Below are 20,853 nucleotides of genomic sequence, written 5' to 3'. Positions count from 1 at the left end.
AAACAGTTTAGTCGCAAATGGCAAGACCAAATATGCTCGATGCTGTCTGGTTATTTACTGGTTATTGGTGTTCACAGCTTGCTTATCTTATTTAACGATGCTAGCGATAGTGCGGTGGGTTAGTTAATCCGCAAGCAACGTTCAAGCGTTCCTTTGCGGTGCACTTGCTTACGGCACACAATGCACACACTTATACACCCTCAAGCAAGTTACGGGCCGTGCACATCTGCGCTGAACATGTCCGACCAATTGAAAAGACCGACGGAAAGATGCGACCAAGTGCATAAAATGTAAGTTACCTCTCCAAGTCCGGAAGATGGTCCGAGTTCTGGTTGACCGGCAGAAGCAACGGGGGGGGAAGGAAGAAGAAAAACATAAAACAAGGGAAACGGCAATGCGAAGCGGAATGCAAAGTGCGTCACTTCTCCGCCCAATCTTTTGCCACTTTTGGCTGCTGCACCTCGCTTGGAATAAGAAACGCTCGCACGTTTTGTTGCCACTCTGATCTTAAAGCGAATCTCTGGCTCGTTTCGTTATGTATGTTTTGCTGCAATTGTTCTTCCACTCTGCGAACGACACGGCTTGCGGCTGTGAGCTGTCGATGCTGTGTGTTCTCACCACCAACTTCGTCCCACAGCAATCGACGAATGTCAATCGATGTGAAATGTCAATCTAAATGAAACGATCAAACGAACGACAGAGACAGAGTAAAAATTAGTAATAATTCCTATTCTGTGTTGTTCTTAAGCTGTGTCAGCTTGATCGAGAGAAGAACCTCTCCATATAAAAGCCTTTGTGGAGTATATTTACAAAACTGTCCAAGATGTGGATATTCAAAACGAACGAGTTAGTTTTTCGTCGAACCAAACATTGTCAAGAAAGTTACTGGCACTGCACTGTCAAGCAAGTTTGAAACAGCTGCGTACTGTTGCACATAGAGCGATAAGAACGCAGACGTATTTTAAAAATATATAAATGGCTAAAGGCCCGTCCAGACGCAACGGAATATCGCTACGATTTGTCTCCGCGTCTGGAACGGCCTCAATAAATCGCTTTAGTCTTCATCCCAAGCTTATGGTAACTAAATCAATCAATCAATCAGTCTTCAGTGTTTTATTAACCTTACTTTTTACTAAAAAAGCTTCTACAGTTTGAACAAACTTTAATATTGGTTTTTTTATGAACGCCACAACAACCAAATCCATAAAACTTAAAAATATATTTAATAAGTACCATATGTTGTACAACTGACGAAATATTACGATGCTCCAAATACCACACGATATTGACCCGGATTGCATAGTTGTAAGGGGTACAGTCACAAATTGTCACTAGAGGTCCAACTCGACTGAAGAGCTGCCAACGACCGCGATTGCCACACTTGTAATAACAATCGGAACACGAATCCCACCAGCAATAACGTCGCAAGGAAGCAGAGAAGCACCAGAAGATCAGTACTTAGCGGTTGATCCATTTCTTGAACAACAACACGACGGGAAAAGATTTCAGCATCATTGCTCATGGCGATTTCTTCTTTACAGGTTGCGGTTATGATGATAGTAACGATGACGAAACGGGCTACTATCCGACGCTTCGAGGGAACACACTTGGCCTGCCACACGTTTGCCATTGAATTAACACGTCTATAAGCTCACCATCCACCTGCCGTGGCCCATCCAATCACTGTAATCTAAAGCGATAATTCAATTTACAATACGTACTCGTTTGTGTTTTTATTCCACTCAACAAGAGTTATCTTTTTTTCACAAGCTAACTACATCGTCTACAGGTGACTCTTTTTGAGAACAATGATTGATTAACCAATGCGCAATGTTTAATGCGAACGAATTTGTAGATATTTCAAGGACTACTTTTTTTAATCGATGATACACATTTTGTTTTGAGATAGTGTGCTTTGTTGCAAAAGCTGTATGTAGAGAGAATTTCATTTTCAGACATTTTTTAACCTCAATCATTACTTAAACTCATCATGTTTTGTCTTTTTCATCCAGGTTAGAAAAAATAATAAATAATCTTGGCCAAACAAGCCCAGTAAAAAATTGTTGGTTTTTTTTTAAATCACTACAGATTTTACTTCAAAAACCCTACATTTACCATCTGCAATCGCACTGCAATCTTTTGGTTTCTTATCACAAACAAAGTTTTATCAATATGAGTTGCAAGTAGATAAGAACAATGAGGTACAACAGGTACCTGAATAATGATTCAGACAGACGTTAGTGGCGAAGAAGAACATTGAAGACAGAAACATGTCCATTTCGGACGCCAAACCGTTTTCTACAGCACTAACGATCAGCTTCCCAGCAGTGTACCCTTCAATGATTCATTGTGCTGATCGTTTATCATCCTTCACCAATAAAAATTGGCCAAACGCACATCACTCCAAAATCGTAAAACTTGCTGCCAGCGGTTTTTTCTTCACCGGTATCGCCGATTTTGTCAAGTGCTTTCAGTGTGGGCTCGGACTTTCGGAGTGGGACCTGAACGATGACCCAATTGAGGAACATATGAAATACAAAAACGAGTGTGTTTATTTGGAAAAGTTTCAGAACACACAACCCTGTGTCTATAATTCAACAATAGAAGCCCTCAAAGGAAGAACAATCTGCGATCCATCTCAGTGTGAGTTTTGTCGCTGGGAACAAGATGTAAAACTGTAATCAAATATCAGAATAAATAAACGAACGTATTGCCTAACGCGTTGACTTTAATCTCGCCTTCCTTCCAAAGCGCAGACGTAGACAATATCCTTCCAGGCAAAAAAAGGTTGTTTTCCTACGGAACAAAGAAAGAGAAAAACATATCTTACGAACGATTACAGTAAGTGCAGAAACGTAAAATATAAGAGAAGAGAAGAAAAAGAGACAAATAAATAACGCACAATTTAGCTAATCGCAAAGTCGGGGTTGAATTTGTTTACGGCAAAAAAAAAACAAAATTATAGAATCCAACCCTAAACACTGATAACGTTGAATCAGTCGCTCGGAGCGATAGACTTCCCGGGCAAAAGCAACACCAATCAGTTAGTTTAAAAGTTTTAGACCGGCCGCACCATCATCGCTTTTTCCCAACTATCGGCACCCTAAGGCAGAATGCAGAATGAATGAAAGCACGGTGGTGCAGAGTATACGAGAAGGGTTCTATAACAGTTTCTTGCTTGCGGGGACCTCCAGCTCCACTCCACTGGTGGATTCATCCGATGGACCAAAGATAGCTACCGAACGAAATAGTAACAATAATGACGAAATCGACGACGTTGAAGATGAAAGTAATGGACCAGCCGATAATGGGCAAGTTGCACGAGCCGCGACGGTAGAAGATGAAAGTGGTGAGTTAATGAGAAGTTCCGTGCTTAGCTCCCTGCCAAATTCGAAAGAAAATGAACAGAATCCAGATCCGGGATCCGGGATGCTGCTCGCTGACGAGGATTTGATAGGCTCACGTGGCATGGTGCGCGAACAGTGGCAGGCAGTTCTGCTGGGCCAAGAAGCATCATTGGCTGAACTAGACAAGGCAATTGAGAACTGTAAAGCGCTTGTTCATACCAAAAAGACGCACGATGAGGACGACCGAAATTGGCTGGTACGATACTTGATCGAGTTGCGTTATCGTCGCCGGGAGCTTCTAGACGTCGATCGTGATCCGGCAGCGATTCTCGCCGACACCAAAGTCATACTGGGCCATCACTTTTCTCGGCGGGGACAGCATACACAATTAATACAGCAACCAATTTATTGTGACCACTGTTCGTGCATAATTTGGAACTCGGTAGCATCGTATGTTTGCAGTGGTAAGTAGAGCTCAACACATGACAATTTGAGCGGCTCTAACATATTCGCAATGTATTTCCAGATTGTTTCTTTGCCGTGCACGAAAAATGTATCCGGAAGGTGCTCCGCATCTGTGCTCACGTCGTTACGACCGAACACAGTGCCCCGATCGAAAGCATTTGTCCCGAGATAGGGCTGGCGTTTCAGCGTTATACTTGCGCCGAATGCGGCACGCAAATGACTTGTCGTAAGTTATTGGGTTAACCTCGGTTTGCGTTAACCTTTACATTTACCACATCTCTTTTCACGTGCAGATGTTTCCACTCCCGTTAGATGCTTCGGAATGGAGTTCAAAGCCAGTAACTAAAATAGATGTCTCAAGAAAGGAGCACAAGCTGATTGAATCAATCTTCTTCCATCTGATCTGCAGAAAAACTCAACTCTTTTGAACCACGGCTTTGCGACTATACTGGACTTTACTACTGTACGATGTGCCACTGGAACGATACGAGCGTAATTCCGGCACGGGTGGTGAACAATTGGGACTTCGTGCCGCGCAAGGTGTGTCGTGCTTCAAGCCAACAAATTGCTCTGCTACTTCTCCGGCCCATTGTATGCTTGGAGGAAAAGAATCCACGACTCTTTGCGTTTGTTCCAAAACTCGTGGATGTGAAACGGATTCGCGAACAAATTGGAGCAATGAAGCAGTATCTTACGACATGCCGGTTAGCCGATGAAGCGGGAATCGTAGCAGACCAACTTGGTGAGCGGCGCTATTTGATGCAAACGGTTGAAAAGTATAGTGTTGCGGATCTAGTAGGAGTGGAAGATGGATCCTTACTTATTTTTCTACAGTCGGTACACGCAGTCTTTGAGCAACACATTCGGAACTGCTTGGTATGAAATAATCAACTGTGGCGTGCGTGCTTTCATTTCAGATATTGACGCTTTCGTTTTATTATTTTTTGAAGATTTGTTCTGGAAAAGCGTACATATGTGAACTGTGCAACAACGATGCTTTACTATTTCCCTTCGATATTTGCGTGATGAGCTGCGCGAGCTGCAACACCGTTAGTCACAGGGATTGCTACATGCGGAAGGACAAGCAGTGTGCCAAGTGTGCTCGTTTGCGCAAGCGTGCACTTCAGACAACGAAAGCCCTGCAAGATATTGAAAATGGCAATTAATTTTCGAGAGAATCTTTTGCATATATCCCGAAACTCATTTCTGTTGCTTTAACCGGGGTGTACGAGTGATGCCTGTACGAGTGATGCCTGTACGAGTTTATGCAAGTGCAACAATAAACACCAAAAAACACATACACAAAATCAGGTTGTCTGTTTAAAAAATGGTAGTGCTTCCTGCATACTAATCCGATAGGTGCCAAGACCGCTCAAAGATTTCCTTTCTTGCGTTAATGGACATTTTCTTCCAGTTGCAATGCTTAACCATGATGACGCATTTCACATTTTCTTGCCAGTTTCACAACGCTAGCGGATTCTCCCTAAAGGGCTGAGTGTGAGCTTTTGGTGGCAGAGAAAACCCTTTCGCTGTTATTGCCGCAGTTGCTAAATGGAACTTGACGACGATTTTTTGGACATTTCCCCATAAAAGGATGTAAGCCGTTGTTCAGTCAGAGTCATGATGTTTCGTTTGTAGCAGCCCTTTGTTTATGCTTCAATGTTGCGGCTTATTTTTCAAAGCTGACCGATACAAAAACATAACAAGCAAATTATGAAAAGACCACAGATTGACCAAAGATCAAAGGATTCGATTGCAGCTAAAAGTGCAACGTTTCGATATATTTCCAACTCATGCATGCCGCATGCATAAACATTTCCATTAGTACCTAGTCACCTGCTGCATGGTGACGCATCACACACCGTCAGTTCCTTATCTTCTTGGATTTTGTACACATACTTCTAGATCCGACTATAGGAAGTGGGGATATAATCGAAATCGTGCGAAGTTAATATTTTTCATTCTCAGCGAATACGTTTGCGATAATAAAGAAATAAATCAACAAACATTCTCCCTCAACAGCATAATCGCCACCTATTCGCTTCCCATACAGTCCGAAGCGTGATTTTGCAACGTGCCGAAGTCCTTGAAGCCCTTTAGACACAGTGGACATCGCAGCAAGGTGCGCCTTTCCTCCTCTTCTTCCACAGCAGGGACGTTCTTCGCCGTAGCCTCCTGTACCATCTTGGCCGCTCTTTGGGCGGAGTGTTGTTGTTCGTTTTGCCTATAATAATAGAACCGTTTCAAATCATCTCGTTCCATCCATCCATCTCATACTGTTCAAAGACGTACGCTTGGGCAATCTGCTCCGCCAGTTCCCTGTTTCGACGTTGAAGCACTTCAAATTCCTCCAAAATGCGACTTTTCTCACTGGCCAGCTCTTGACGAGCCACACGTTCGGCTTCGAAATCTTTCAGAAAAATGTCAGACTGTGCCTTCAGGACGCCTATTTGCTCGGTGGCCGATTGAATATCCGCACGCAGCTCCTGGATCGTAAAATCCCGCTGTTTCAGGTCATCGAAGAATTGCTGTGCTTCAACACGAGATGCTTCGTACACCTTCTCTGCCGCTTGCACGTTTGCCTTGAGACAGGTGATTTCATCAACATATAGTTTACGCTGTAAAAGTGTCGTTATGAAATTTAGTGTCAAGTATTAGAAAATTCCGACTACAAAAAACTCTGTTACCATATCTTCAAATTCAAGATTTTTTGCCACTTCGACAGACATTGCGCGCTCCCACTTTTTAATCTGCTCCCGGTGTGTGTCTATCGCGATAAAGTTGCCATCACCATCACGTCGCTCTGGACTATTGTTGGTCACCACGACGAACCCTTTGATTTGTAGCTCCAAGTCTTCAATTTTTTTCACCAAATTCTGGATGATAGCCTGACGCTCGGACGCCAGCTTTCTCAACTCATCCACTTCCTGCTGTGCTTCGCTTTGCTCCACCTTACGAACCCGTCCGATTTCATCCAATTCGGCTTGCCACCCTCGACGTGCGTTTTCCATCAGTACTTCCTGTTCGCCCTGGAGCGCTTTACCAGCACAGAGCTCGGTAGTCAATCTTTCAACTTCTGCGCCGAGCTGATCGATTTTCTGTTGCTGCTGCTCAACAAGAATGTCTTGCTCGCCGCGTCGTACTTTCGTCTCTTCCTGCAACTGCTGGATAGAGACAAAATTCTTACGCATCGCAATATTAGCCCGTTGCAGGCTTTCCTTCAGCTGGCTGTGCTCGGTGGACAGTTTTTGCAGTAGCCGTAATTCATCCTGCGTCATGGACGCTTGGGCCAGGCTGGGAAACTGCAGCAACAATGAGCGCGTTTCCCCGAGTACGAACGAGGCCGTTTGCTGCTGCTGTCCACCCAGTTCAAACACCAACGGACCATCGGCCGGTGCATAGTTTTCCTTGTTTTGGATCGATCGCAACTTTGGCTGTTGCTGGGTCGGAAGTGATGACTCAATGATGGTGCTTGACGCAGGCGGCAGGATTGATGATTCATTCTGTGATTTCAAGGGCTGCGATTGTTCGAGAAACATACTCGATGGTGGTGCACCGTTCGGAACTAAGCTGAATGTGGTTGAATCAAGCTGAGTGGACATTTCAAGCTTTGACAACCCTTCCCGGGGCGGGTTTTCCTTTTCCTGGGCGGCAACCGAACCTGTGACTAGGGACACGGGGTCCATCGATGGGGTTGGCGAGGTACCGAGTATAATGAAGGATTCTTCATCGTTGTTTAAAGTATTCATCGTCTGATGACGAGCTGGCTCGTTGGGCTCAACGCAGCAGGTTCACAACGAATAATGCGCACGCTTTTGACCGATAAAATGGAACGATAATAATAGCACCACTTAGCTAAGCACGGAATGCAAACACCGTTTTCTTCTGCACTTCCGCTTTCCCACCGACTTAAGTACCGACTACCGACTAATTATAGAGACTTTGAGTTCCAATAGCTTAACATTCGTCTCTTTTATATACTAAGTACTTTATCTCTAATAAAAGTATATTCTTTGCTCCGTACACACCACACACAGACGAACGTACTTTACTAAGTATTACTATTATTATTATTATTTATTATTGCGCGACGCGCAAAAATAATTTGCGATTTGCTATCTTAACTTTTGTTAATTTGTCAAAACACGAAACGTCAAAATGTGATGTTGTTTTCATGAATTTGACCGATTTTGAAACCTAACTAAGACACTGCGAACCTAACTTTGATGAAGAACCTGACACCCGAGTCAACCTACGAAAATCCCGAACAAGAAAACGGGAGAGGGGGAAAGAGCGCCTACAATTGAGTGTTGAGGGCTCAAAGCACTGTGAACTGTTGTTATTACCTTTATTATAGACTTTGAGCTTGAAATTCACTGTGTTACCTTCTTTTACCTAATCGTAACTGGCAAACACCGTTTTCTTCTGCACTGCACTTCCGCTTTCTCACCAACTGAAGTACCCGACTACCGCAACTGCACACATATATCAAAACATATCCTTCTCAGTGACAGATGGGGAATTCCAGTGCTGCCATTCTGCTCAATGAAATTGTTTTTTTTCTGCTACGAATAAAATAGTATTGTAAGAAGTATTTATGAGAAGATTGTGAAAGTTCCGAACACAAATAATGTAACCAATTCAACTACCAATATGTTCGCGTTTGTTCGCTAAAACATCGATCTATCCGTGGCTCAGTGGTTACGAAAATAGAACATCACTGTACCAACATTTGTCTGTCAATTGAAGAGAGGAAAATATGTTTAGTCTTAATTTAGCATCAAATAAAAATAAATGAAAAGCGAAAATAAGTGCTAGACCTTCAGAGCCAGTGCGTGTAGAACAAGGGAAGATATTTCCATTAATCCCTTTCTCAAAGGGACGCTATTCAGCTATACGTTTTGTATCCAAGAGGTGGTTTTTGTGCACATAACGTGAAACGCAGCTAGAAAAATGCACAAAGTAGACGACAACGCATTAACCCGGATGCTATCCGCCGTAAGTACCCAATGCGCTTGGCTAATCAAACAAATATACCGACTATTTTCTCCTCGGCTACAGTACAGAGATCCGACAACAACCAAAAAGGACGTAATGAATGTACTGCGTATCTACCATGGACTTCAACATCGAATAGAAGAGTATGGTGAGTCATCATTCACCATAGTCAGAGCACTAGTGGTTATGATTGTGCTTTTCTTTATCACGAAATGTACTAGTGTTTAATGATGGCAACACCAAAATGCTACTCAACCTACATGGCACGATCCCGGTAAAATTCAAGGGCAACACGTACAATATTCCGATCTGCATCTGGCTTATGGACACGCACCCGAAGAACGCACCGATCTGCTACGTTAAACCGACGGCTGAGATGCGCATTAAGGTATCTTCGTACGTGGATTTCAACGGAAAAATTTATTTGCCATACCTACACGATTGGAATCCGGTATGTTTGGCCACTATCATGCCGTTGCGTCGAAAATTGCACTGGACGACCCTTTTTCATGTTTGTAGAAAAACGCTGATCTGCTCGATCTGATTCAAATCATGAGTGTTACCTTCGGGGAACTGCCACCAGTGTATTCCAAAGGCCCGGATACATACCCTAAACGTAAGCTAAAAATTATTGGAATTCGAAAGATTGCTTCGGTAACAGTTTCGCTTTCAGAGCCATCATTCATGCCACCAGTGCCACCAACCAGCACATCCTACATGCCGGCATATCCTGCGCCAGCTTATCCACCGTATCCAGTGTCAGGTGCTGGTTACAATAACTACGGGCAACCGACACCTGGCCTTTCGACAGGAGCCACGGGCCAGGGATATCTGCCATATGGAATGCCTTCATATCCGACTCCCATGTCGACAACGCCGGCAATAGTAAGAAACAAATGTTGTTGACCAAGCAACGAAACAGCATGACTAGAAAACCGTTATCTTTCGCAGAACCAAGGAACTGGTACGATCACCGAGGAACACATTCGAGCTTCACTGATAAGTGCGGTGGAAGACAAACTGAAGCGACGCGTACAGGAAAAAGTGAACCAATGTCAGGCTGAAATACAGACGCTGAAACGGACTCAATTGGAACTGAACGAAGGGCAAGTCAAAATCCAAGACTTAGTTTCACGACTGCAGCGGGATGAGCAGGAACTGACCAAGAGCATCGCCGTACTGAAAGATAAGGAGAAGGAACTGGAACGAGAACTGGAATCGCTCGAACAGAACTCGAACGAACTCGATGTCGATGAAGCTGTCACAACTACCGCACCGCTCTATAAGCAGTAAGTTTATTCGCAAATGGACTAGAAAATAAGAAATCAATAACTCTTTCTATAACAATTTCTCCTGTTTGGTATCCTTCCTGCGGCACTATAGACTATTGAATGCGTACGCCGAAGAAGCTGCCATCGAGGATGCAACCTATTTCATGGGCGAAGCATTGCGCAGTGGAGTGATTGATCTGGAAGTGTTCCTTAAACAGATTCGACAGTTGTCCCGCAAGCAGTTTATACTACGAGCGCTGATGCAAAAGTGTCGACAAAAAGCGGGTTTAAGTGGTTAGAATAGGAGATCGTGTGATCGATTACTTTTCATAGCACGTAGTTTGCCATTATTGCACCTGTCTATCATCAGAATCCAGAGAACTTGGCCGCCATTATTTTCACTGTATAATCGTGATATTGTTCATATCTTCTCCGAACGTGTCCGAATAATCCCTTCGAAAATATCCCCGCGGTAGTTACAATACACAAATAACGTAAAATCTTCGCAATGTTGCCGTTAATATTGAACTACACTAACAGAACGTGGTGTTATTTAATTGAGAAAATCTTGCATAAGGTATTATTTACTTTCACAAGGTAATGGGCGCTGGCATCGTTCGTGGTAACGAATCATCAAAGGGGTTGCGAGCGGTTGAGGGAGTCCTTTTCAGGCCAGGACCCAGAAGTAGTAAGCGAGTTTTTTCAGGTTACGCCTGTAAACCAAAGGCACATCAGCGCTTAATGGTAGTCGGTAGTTCTGCTTTTCTGTCCCGTAAACTGTCTCTGCAAGATATCCATCACTATCATGGTGGATTGAAAATGGCTTTTGTTGAACATATTCCAGTGGATTTATGGAAACGTTTTTGTGTTCATTTCTTACAACGCCCCGCTTTAACACGGTGACCAACGGTGGTTTTATAATAATTTTAACATGCTTACCTACAGCAGAACCAAACCCTGTTTGATGTTGAACTGTTTGTGTCCATAGAAATATTCCGAACGTTGGGCGCTGGGTAAATAGGAAACAAGGTAATTCTTCTTTGCGGCTTTCGCTAAACGTTGAGACCACGTTGCTGAGGCTCCTCGACCCCTTTAGGCTAGGACATGTTAACCTTACATCCAAGGACTTGAAAAGCCCGTGTACCCAAGGTTGGATATTAGAATAATACAATGGCTAGCCTAACAAAGTTATATTCATCAAACCGAAAGATTGTATAAAATACGAGGATGAAAAAGTTATTTCAGTAAGAAACAACGATTAAGTCGTGTAAATAATATTTTTGTTTTTTGGAGATATCGTACAATGATATCGTTATGCTTGTTCAGAGCAGGTCTTTGCCTTAAAACATAAATCCATCGTTTGAAACATCGATCGTTTTGAACAAAATTTAATTTCTTTCTGAACAAATTCAACATTTTCTTTGAATGGTGTTCAAAAACAAGTTTTTGCCCCTGACGTCTATTTCCTACGCCCATGACCCATTCACTGACAGCCACCATTTTAGTATTATTATTATTATTATTTATTTTTATTTTTGTGAGCACATGAGAGAGCGAGAGCGGAGGACGGATAGGCTCTCTCACTCTCTCACTAGGCCACGTCAGTTTTGATTGCTTTTCGGCGATGTTCTTCTGTCACAAACTGAAGCTGGAGCCGGGACTTGAAGTTAATCTGAAATTTTTTCACGATTTCTCTGCTTTTCCATAGGTAAGAATTATGTTGTTTGTAAAAAACGTGGGCATTAAGAGTCCATCTCATACCAATAATTATACACAACGTTTACAGTGATACCGAATCCTACCTCTAAGCTGTTATCACGATGGACTCGATGGTACGCTACGTATCGCCAGTTAACCCGGCCGTGTTTCCTCATCTGGCCAGTGTGTTACTGCTGTTCGGCACATTCTTCACAGCCTGGTTCTTCGTGTTCGAAGTGTCACGTCCAAAGCAACTGACGAGGGAAAGCGTTATTTTCAAGGAACTATCCATCAGTTTGTTCGCCTCGTTGTTCCTGGGCTTTGGAATCCTGTTTTTGTTACTTTCGGTTGGGATATACGTGTAACGGAGTTAATAGTGTACTTCTCCAGCGTTTTCTCATTCACAAACTCATTTTCGGTTAAAAGCAAACTCTCAATAAGCCAACGGTACGGTTGCTGCTTTTATATTCACGCGGTCATCGTGAGGTGTTGTCCATGATATTCGGCGTCAATATCCGCATTGCAATATGCGTTTCCATACTATGTAAAAGCAGTGCAGATGTATAAGAAATACAGTAGCGACTGACTTAATAATACACTTCTAACCAGATATTCGTTCACTTTATCTTTCAAACATTTATTTGACTTACTCTTAATTTAAACAATTGTGTTCCTTTCACTTTTGATCTCGCATAACAAACTCTTTAAAACATATGCTCCTTCTTCTTAAGCAGCCTTATCAGCTACGCCTACAGAGATGCTTATCTTCTACTTAGTGAGGCTTTTTACGTTAAACGATGTTGGAGCTGGTTGGTTACGGGAATAGCGTAGATGAGCAGTGGCTTTTTCCGATTACGGTTTTCATGCGAAATAACCGAACCATACATCTTCGCTAGTGTTGTGACAAAATAAATGCTGGCAACTTTTTTTACACGCTGTTCCACAGTCACACAGACTGAGAGTGACTGCTCGTATCGCTTTTCCCAAAAAGCGATACTTCGTTTCGATTGCTGGCCCTCGGGGGATTGCTTCCATCGCGAGTGTCTCTCGTATCTATTAGCCTCGAGATCCACGAGAGTGAAGAAAGGGCTAGTACACTCTTTGATCGATAGGTGCAGCTCCCCCGCAAGTTCTCCGGAGACCATCGCGGTCGTGTATTTGTACCACTGGTAGCGGTCGTGCCCAGTAAGGGGGGGGCAACGATCAAGGTGAAACGAACTACTAAGCGACTAATGATCTAGTTAGTTGCTCTCGGCGAGCTTCCACGTACTATTTTCGACATCACATGGCAGTCCCGTCTAGCGACGGCGGTTGCGCTTCCAGCGCATCCATCTCTCGTAATATCTCCGCTTTTCGTTTTACTTTCTCCAACTGGTCCTTATCTGGTCGTGGGCCATCATTTGTCCGGAGCCTCTCCTCGATCGCTTCAATTTCGCGTATCTTCTTTCGCAATTTGCGCATCTTTTTCACCAGTTCGGGCTGCGGTTGCTCTGCTCCCGTCAACGCAGGCGGTTGGTGGTTATTAGTAATATGTACGCCCATTGCTAACGCTGCAGCAAGTTCTTCATCCGCAATAGCCGTAAGGGTAATCGTTTTTGGCTCTGGTGCCTTTTGCTGGGATGGAGGATGTACAACCGATTTAGAATGTTTCGGTTTGTGTTGCACAACACTGATGGTGGCCGCAGGCCGCTCATCTAGCAGAATATCGGGCAGTTCAGGTGTCTTTTTACAGCGACCCTTCCCACCGCTAGTAGCTACGATAGATTTCTGTTTCTCGCCTTCGTCCACGACAATAGCGCTTGGCTGTTGAGCTTTGCGCAATTCTTCACGCTGCTGACGAAGTCGTTCACGTTCACGCTTCTCTTTCGCTTTCTGCACCACCTCTAGTGACAAGCCGGGCGGCAGAACCGGCTTCTGGGCAAACTGTTTACCTTTGCTTTCATACAGGGGCACTTCCTCTTGTGGCACGTAGCCGTCGCGCACTCGCCTTGGCTTCCGCCACGTACCATCCGGACGCTGTGAAGCAGGAATGAATTTTCCTGTCGTGGATTGAACAGATCATATTAGTCTTTGGTATGTACAAGGTCCTAAGTGTTTCTGTCCTACCTTGACTATCGGTTCTGTAGGTAGTCATTGTGGCTAGCACGCCGGTAAAGAAATTAAAGAAAAAAAACAAACAGTGCACCGCGCACAGTCTCTCGGACGATCGAAAACCGGACGCTCGCTACAAGAATAATAGTGCCTTCTCGGAGGAGGGCTTCGACACCTCCTTTGGAGCTACTGTAGCCGATAGGGTTATTTTTAACTTATTCCTTATGTAGGAAAGAAATGTGTGATCCTTTGGTTTCACTGTTTATACAAACAAACAGAAATGCAAATGACATTTCTCGCTCCGATTTGTGGGGGGTAGGAAACAGTCAATGAGGGGTAAGAAATGAAACCTTTAGCGAAAAATTTCAAAGCGCGGCGTCTTATAAATTTATTGTACTGTTTCCTAATATTTGTTTTCATAATAGAGACGGTCTCGCACAGCAGCTATTAAGGCGTCAGCACACATCCGAAGTTCGTTTCGGAAATGAAATTTCGGATCGTCAACGAAATACTTCGGCGAAATATTTCGGGCTGTTTTGATTTTTGACAGATTATTTGTGTTTATATTTGCAAGTTCAAGATCCATTGAGTTTTGATGCGAGAATTAAAACAGTTTTGAGATTACAAAATGGTTGTAGTACTTTGCGAACGTACTCCATAGTTTCGTGGTTTGATCGAAAGCTGTCAAAAAAGAGATCAACAAAAGCAACAAACGTCTCTGAGAATTTCCATCTTGGTTAGGAGAGGTAAGATTCTGTTCTCGAAGTGACTAAATTTACTAAAATAGATAAATGTGATTTCGCATCGACATGTTACTGTGTTTGCTAAAGTTTTCATACACAGTCATTTCTACGACTAAAAATTAATTATACCAACAACGTGGCAGATTCGCAAGGAGGAATCGTGCAACGTTGCAAATTAGAAAGTTTATCGAATCCGATCGTCCTTAACAGGATATAATATCAGACATTTGAAGATATTAACAAAACTTTCGCTCATCTAGACTTCAATGTCTTTATGTCTTTATTAGATTTCTTCAATGTCGTTTTATGTATGCTTGTAAACCACCAGGTTAACCTTCTTTGTTTTCGTGTGACTTGTATTCGGATTCGGAATCCTGTACGCGCAGTGAACTACTCTACTACTCTACTACTCTTTCTTGCAACGAAAATCAAAGCACTGCTAATATCCCTAACACCTAAAGAATATAAAACGATCACAATGGAGAGCGTGGCTTCAACCGAGGCTGGGACAATGAAAAAGGTACAATGATGTGCACGGTTGCCGATGCATTACCACAACCTTTGCAAGGTCTTTTTAATTGTTAGATTAGATAACTTTGGCACATCTTTATTTTTGACGATTAGAAGTTTGCTAAGCTTTTGATCCATTTTCACAGAAACGAAATCGGGCCAATCGAAAGGCAAAGAAGGTGGAAAGTGATCAACAAAACGTGGTTAATGCTGTATATTTGGCAACGTACGCACAACAAACGCCTTTGGCCGTGGAACGAGACAATCTACCGGCAGTTTCTTTCAATCAGGATCATCCAAAAATCCCCGTTGATTCTTCTTCCATCAAGGAACCCAAATCGGAAACATTGAACCAACTGGCACGGAAACCCAGTCGCCGCCGTAAACGGAAAACAAAAGGCTCCCACGAGGATCACGCAACAGACGATCGCTTGGCTTCGCTTACGGTCGAGGAAGTGTTTCCTGCGAAGTATTGCCAATCGCAAACCATTGATCATAACGAAGAGAGTTGTAGACCAAACCCTGATTTTCGAGAGCCGCCCAAAAGTAAAAAAATAGGATTGCCTGTTGAAAAAGCTCTCTGCTTTGCAGGAATTGAAAACATACATGCGTGGTCGTTGTTCCCTGGTTCCGATAGGGCTTATTCGAGTTCAATAATTAAAGACATTTGTGTTGATGCCATTTTCCCTCGGTTCACATTTGATAGTGGCGTATATATAATTAATTCTTGCAAGCAGATTTTGCCGGTGCAATATAAAGTACAGAACTCTGTAAAAGAACCCAAGATCAACATCGACTTTGCAAAGGAAGGGTTGCAGCATATTGGCTGTGAGGAGTTATTTCCCTGCAACCAACCCGTCAACTCCTCCAGTAACGGTCCTGCAAGAGAGGATAGCAAACTTGCAAGTATGAATGCTCGCCCGGAAGTGTCAAAAACGGACAAATCGCGTGAGCAAATTCTTGCTGAGCGTGAGGCAAAAAAAGCCGTTAAGCTGGCTGTAAAAAATAAAAGCAAATCGAAAGGCGCTACCAGTGAACAGCAACCCCCGGAACGAACGAAACAGCGACAGCCAGATGAAACGAAAGAGGAACACTCAAAACAGCCAGGTGCCGTTGCGCCGTTGGCCAAGTCCGACACGGATGCAAGCATTTGTGAGAAATTGAAAGAATTGCACATAACCGATGCAACAGTCACAGGTAAGGCAGACGAATCCGAGACTGCTGGAAGTTCTGTCTCTGCAGCCTGCACGACCCGGGACCAGCTTAAGATGGCAGAAGGGAAGTCACAATATAATGCCCCGAACCATGGTCTGGTTGATAAAGATTCGATGTCCTTAGCGAAACCTCCGAAGAAGACACTGTCTAAAGCGGAACGAAGAGCGATCCAGGAAGCACAACGTGCAGCCAAATTTGGCACACAGCAGACTAAAAAATTAGAAGCTATAAAACCGCCGGTTGCCACACGAACGCAAGAGGATTGTGCAAAAAAATTGTCCTCGACAAGCGGTATCGCGAAGCCTGTGGTTAGGAAGATCGTTCCAAGCGTTGGTGTCGCCCCACCGCGCAAGCATATTGTGAATCTTTTTAATCATCTCCATCAACCCAAGATGGCTGCGGCCGAAGTTATCAACTCTCCGACAATACATCCGGTTGTTACGAAGCTTGGCATACGCTATGGGGGCGGTACGGTGGCCGGATCGAAGGCACGCTGTCTGGCATTGCTGAATGTTGTCAAGCAATTAATACACGACTACGAGACACCCCCGGAGAAGGAGTTTTGCCGCAGCTTCGAAGAAACGCTAAACAGTGCTGTCGCATATTTGCAGCGTTGTCGCCCTTTCTCAGTTTCGATGACGAATGCTTTGCGCCACGTAAAGATGAACAGCCGCCAGCTAGACGCAAAACTGTCCGACTCGGAACAAAAGGAATATCTGCTTGAAGCGATCGAGGCTTACATTCGCGATCACATGGAAAAAGCGGAGGAAGCGATCTGCATTTCGGTGCAGGAGAAAATCTACGATGACGATGTCATTCTAACCTACGGATGGTGAGTTTCACATCGAAGCGTATTTAACCTATTTCGAAACATTTTGGTAAAGCACGCTTTTCGGCCAACGTGTAGCTCTTCACTTATCAAGCACATCCTTGAGGAAGCGAATCGTCGATCGAAAGCCTTCCGCGTGATAATTGTGACCGCGCGACCGCGCGAGAAAGAGAACGCAATGTTGGAGCAACTCGTAAGTCAGGGCGTAAGCTGCATGTGCGTACTAATCAACGCCGTTAACTACGTGATGCCGGAAGTGACAAAAGTGTTACTCGGAGCACACGCGCTGCTGGCGAACGGGTCTGTGATGAGCCGCGTCGGAACCGCACAGATTGCGCTCGTTGCCAAGTCGTACAACGTGCCTGTCCTAGTATGCTGCGAAACGCACAAATTTACTGAACGTGTCCAAACCGATGCCTTCGTCTACAACGAGCTTGGTAGGGAAACGAATGGAAAAGATCAAAACATCAAACTAAATGGTTGGTCCAATCATTCTTTATTTTAGGAAATCCAAACGACCTGGTGCTGTCCCCGAGGACGCGTGATTTGGCCGAGGCGAAGCCAATGCTGACCGGCTGGGAAACGATAAGTTCTTTGACTATATTAAACCTGCACTACGATGTAACGCCGCCGGAGTTAGTGACGGCTGTCGTTACCGAGGTAGCGATTTTGCCCTGCACCAGCGTACCAGTGATTTTGCGTATAAAACCATCCGATGTAGCGTACTAATGGCCGTTACAAAATCGTTTTCCAGGAAAGGCGAAGGCGACATAAAAAAGATAACACTACTATTGTTTATTGCTAACAACGAAATCAGCTTAAGATGTGTTTCAAAAGTGGGAAATATATTATGATTAACCACTGCAATGCAATTAATTCTGAAACGCGGTAGGAACGGACGGTTCTCGAAGGTTGAACCCATCTATGGGGTTTCATACGAATTGTCTCGTTCTTTATGGGTTTTCGATCGAGCCTCATCAACGTGCAGGCTCGGGTGGCCCCCAATCTCTTGCGCGGATGGTTAACACGATGGCGGACTTCAGATGGTAGGCAGGCATCCGTAACTTGTTTCCTTAAGAGGCGGTCCTTAAACGATATGGGACCTTAAATATTGCGTTAAGGATCTGTTCTCCGTCGTGGACGATCAACAGATTGATTTTGGGCCCCGTATATGTGGAATGGAAGCACAACGGGGGTGCAGGTACAACAGCGAACCGAACGCACTGTACGACGACCATACAGTCGGGCAGCGTCAAGCTCCGGTAGGATGGGCATGTCATGAGAATGGACAACGACGATCTAGTACGTTAAGTCTCTTGAGGCCGTCCCGAGAACGCGGTAGGCGTCGAGATAATGCATCGACTACGATTTAAGAATGGCCGGCTGACAGAGTTTGTGGACGAGAAGGCGCTCAAGGGCGAGTGGTCGAGGGAGTCTCTGTTGTAGTCCATGACGGCTCAGCGGTTTTAGATGTAGGATAATAATAATGCATTGGTTCGGAGCGTCTAACAACGTCGACTAATCCCAGAAAAGTACCACGACAGTTGATTTAAAATAAGTATTGCGAACTATATTAAGAACTTCGATTTGGTATGACCTACTCTCTCCGAATGCGTTTCCTAACTTCCGCTTCGTATTCTGCCGGATGGGCTGTTTTTCGGTGCAGATATTGCTTGTTTTTCGTGCTAAAACGTTGCGTGCAATACGGACAGCCATACAGCGCCTCACCGGTATGACATATGGCAATGTGTTCCTGTTTGGTAAAAAATCGAATTTTAATAAGTGCTCGCTTTTTGGTGCACATCCTTACCCGTTTGTAGTGTGGTAATTTGAAGCGCTTGTGGCAGAGTTCACATTCGTAGCGAGTTTCAGCGTGTGCGCGGCGCGTGTGGTAGGCCAAAGCGTCCCTATTGCGCAGCTGTTTGCCACAGACGACGCAAGGTTCCAACGAGCAGTCGGCTACCGTGTGCATGCGACGTATGTGTTTCGTGAGACAATACTTATCCGTTAGCCAAACCCGGCAAACGCCGCACTGGACCCTGCTATCCATCCGCCGACCTTCATGATGCTTGCGATGCACCAAAAAGCACTGTTTTGTGCGAAATACCCGTGCACACACCTCACACACATGCTTCTCTCCCTCGCCGTGCATTGCAACGCGATGCTTACGAAGCGAGCCAAGACTAGCCAGCACTTTCCCGCACTCTGGACACGGCACGGATCCGTGAGCTACCATTGCGTGAGCATTGAGGTGTGCTTTAGAGACAAACGCTTTCTGGCAAGTGTCACAGTGCAACGTACGATCGGCAGCCGTTGCGTGAACCTCTTTAATGTGCTCCTTCAGAACTTTGCTTGAAGAGTAACTCTTATGGCAGAGCGAACAACGGAATGCATCCGGATCGAGGTGCAGCTGCAGGTGTTCTATCATCCAGCATTTTTTGTAAATTTTCTTGTTACAACAAAGAAGATACCCAGAGCAGTTATGCTCGTAGCGATAGTGCTTTCGTAGTGCACCAAAATCGGTTAATGGTGTCGAGCAAAGATCACATGACAGATCGTAGTGGCGCAGTACCAGCTGATCATTGGTGAGCTCGGAATCGATGCGTGCTTCTGCCGGCGATGGTATAAGTTTACTGACTTTGCTTATTTCGCCACCTTTGGAGCACATTTGTTGATTTTTAACTGAATTCTCTTTCATTTCGGGCGACGCTTTTTTCGCTAAGTGAACATTCTTGACCTCAGGAGCTTGTTTTTCCTCGCCGGTTTTAATTACGTTCTCTGCGAGCGTCCAGCCTTGATCGAATTCATTAAACGCTTCGACGAGAGATTGGGCGGCAGAAAGCAGATTGATGTTTTGTGGAGCGTTATCCGTTGTCTCTGACTCGCACAGTACTTCGAACTGAATTGTATTCCAAGCAGGATCGGATTTTACCGGATCCGGTTGCTTTGCTAATCTTAAACCATCGCTCAGCGTTACTAGATTGCGCTCTACTTGCTCAACAAAGTCGTGAAACTCCTCGATGACCGCCTTGCACGCTGCACATATTAGGAACGAACATTGGGAATCTAGAGTTAACTACAGAACATATTAAAAAAAAGAGGTGTAGTAGCCAGCGAGCGAATGAAATCTTTCCTTTGCCAGAGAATGGGTCATACCTTGAAGTAAAAGACACGGTCAATCTTAGCGATCAGATTCTGATCAATCAGCATTAAAAGGGTATCAGTGTGCAGGCAGAATCTGCACACCTTTGCACAGAAGTTTTCCATTTTCCTTTTTCAGTTAGCACTTAAGTTAAGCAGCAATTTACTATCGAGGGTCGACTGGCCATGGTTGTATATGACGCAATGCAGTTTCGCAATTTGTTTTGTGCATTTGTTTACAATTCGCGTTGTGACGTTTCAGACTGAAGGAATTACAACACAGTAATATTCGAAACAAATTCGAAAACGGCGAAAACGGATGTTTCGAATTTTCGCATTAGGTAGTGCCAGTTTCTGCTGAATCATTTTAAATTGAAAAATCATTTCAATCTTCCTTTCCGAAATATAATCAGTCAATTCGTTATGGGAGAACGAACTACAAATCGACGTAAACGTCGGCTGATTATTGAACATGTTGAAGGCAAATGAAGTTAATGGGTAAATTACTCCTCACTTTCTTAAGATTCATGATTCAAGCATTCTCA

At 44.2% G+C, this 20,853-nt stretch overlaps 7 protein-coding genes across 8 annotated transcripts; 4 read left to right on the top strand and 3 right to left on the bottom strand.

Annotated features, from left to right (window-relative positions):
- The first annotated feature begins 3,120 nt into the window (after positions 1 to 3,120).
- LOC128278919 (differentially expressed in FDCP 8 homolog) lies at positions 3,121 to 5,016 on the top strand. Its single transcript, XM_053017643.1, has 5 exons — positions 3,121 to 3,811; positions 3,874 to 4,038; positions 4,106 to 4,150; positions 4,222 to 4,688; positions 4,763 to 5,016. Exons 1-5 carry the CDS (start codon positions 3,121 to 3,123, stop codon positions 4,976 to 4,978), a joined length of 1,584 nt encoding a protein of 527 aa, XP_052873603.1. The 3' UTR covers positions 4,979 to 5,016.
- Positions 5,017 to 5,252: 236 nt separating this feature from the next.
- LOC128277693 (NF-kappa-B essential modulator) lies at positions 5,253 to 7,698 on the bottom strand. Its single transcript, XM_053016192.1, has 3 exons — positions 6,500 to 7,698; positions 6,105 to 6,430; positions 5,253 to 6,036 (listed from the first exon to the last, which is right to left on the bottom strand). The coding sequence occupies exons 1-3, from the start codon at positions 7,559 to 7,561 to the stop codon at positions 5,847 to 5,849; spliced, it is 1,578 nt and encodes a 525-aa protein (XP_052872152.1). The 5' UTR covers positions 7,562 to 7,698; the 3' UTR covers positions 5,253 to 5,846.
- An 881-nt stretch (positions 7,699 to 8,579) lies between these two features.
- On the top strand, positions 8,580 to 10,765 carry LOC128277955 (tumor susceptibility gene 101 protein). 2 transcript variants are annotated; one of them, XM_053016567.1, is made up of 7 exons: positions 8,580 to 8,810; positions 8,874 to 8,958; positions 9,032 to 9,261; positions 9,330 to 9,426; positions 9,484 to 9,695; positions 9,762 to 10,099; positions 10,194 to 10,765. In XM_053016567.1, exons 1-7 carry the CDS (start codon positions 8,766 to 8,768, stop codon positions 10,378 to 10,380), a joined length of 1,194 nt encoding a protein of 397 aa, XP_052872527.1. In that variant the 5' UTR covers positions 8,580 to 8,765; the 3' UTR covers positions 10,381 to 10,765. The 2 variants fall into 2 exon arrangements, with proteins under 2 accessions (XP_052872527.1, XP_052872528.1); XM_053016568.1 differs by having other exon boundaries at positions 8,778 to 8,810; positions 8,874 to 8,953.
- An 899-nt stretch (positions 10,766 to 11,664) lies between these two features.
- LOC128267911 (transmembrane protein 258) lies at positions 11,665 to 12,352 on the top strand. Its single transcript, XM_053004863.1, has 2 exons — positions 11,665 to 11,789; positions 11,868 to 12,352. The coding sequence occupies exon 2, from the start codon at positions 11,902 to 11,904 to the stop codon at positions 12,142 to 12,144; it is 243 nt and encodes an 80-aa protein (XP_052860823.1). The 5' UTR covers positions 11,665 to 11,789; positions 11,868 to 11,901; the 3' UTR covers positions 12,145 to 12,352.
- Positions 12,353 to 12,917: 565 nt separating this feature from the next.
- LOC128268061 (partner of Y14 and mago) lies at positions 12,918 to 13,913 on the bottom strand. The gene is made up of 2 exons (XM_053005068.1): positions 13,886 to 13,913; positions 12,918 to 13,818 (listed from the first exon to the last, which is right to left on the bottom strand). Exons 1-2 carry the CDS (start codon positions 13,911 to 13,913, stop codon positions 13,061 to 13,063), a joined length of 786 nt encoding a protein of 261 aa, XP_052861028.1. The 3' UTR covers positions 12,918 to 13,060.
- A 1,085-nt stretch (positions 13,914 to 14,998) lies between these two features.
- Positions 14,999 to 17,998, top strand: LOC128277518 (translation initiation factor eIF-2B subunit delta). The gene is made up of 4 exons (XM_053015988.1): positions 14,999 to 15,133; positions 15,270 to 17,170; positions 17,246 to 17,604; positions 17,673 to 17,998. Exons 1-4 carry the CDS (start codon positions 15,092 to 15,094, stop codon positions 17,894 to 17,896), a joined length of 2,526 nt encoding a protein of 841 aa, XP_052871948.1. The 5' UTR covers positions 14,999 to 15,091; the 3' UTR covers positions 17,897 to 17,998.
- Positions 17,999 to 18,736: 738 nt separating this feature from the next.
- LOC128278306 (transcription factor grauzone-like) lies at positions 18,737 to 20,494 on the bottom strand. The gene is made up of 3 exons (XM_053017007.1): positions 20,324 to 20,494; positions 18,978 to 20,243; positions 18,737 to 18,920 (listed from the first exon to the last, which is right to left on the bottom strand). Exons 1-3 carry the CDS (start codon positions 20,432 to 20,434, stop codon positions 18,765 to 18,767), a joined length of 1,533 nt encoding a protein of 510 aa, XP_052872967.1. The 5' UTR covers positions 20,435 to 20,494; the 3' UTR covers positions 18,737 to 18,764.
- Between the last annotated feature and the right edge of the window lie 359 nt (positions 20,495 to 20,853).

Source organism: Anopheles cruzii, chromosome 2, assembly GCF_943734635.1.
Source record: "Anopheles cruzii chromosome 2, idAnoCruzAS_RS32_06, whole genome shotgun sequence".
NCBI lineage: Eukaryota > Metazoa > Arthropoda > Insecta > Diptera > Culicidae > Anopheles > Anopheles cruzii.
Note: the sequence above shows the minus strand (reverse complement) of the source record. Positions and strands in the feature narration are given on the sequence as shown.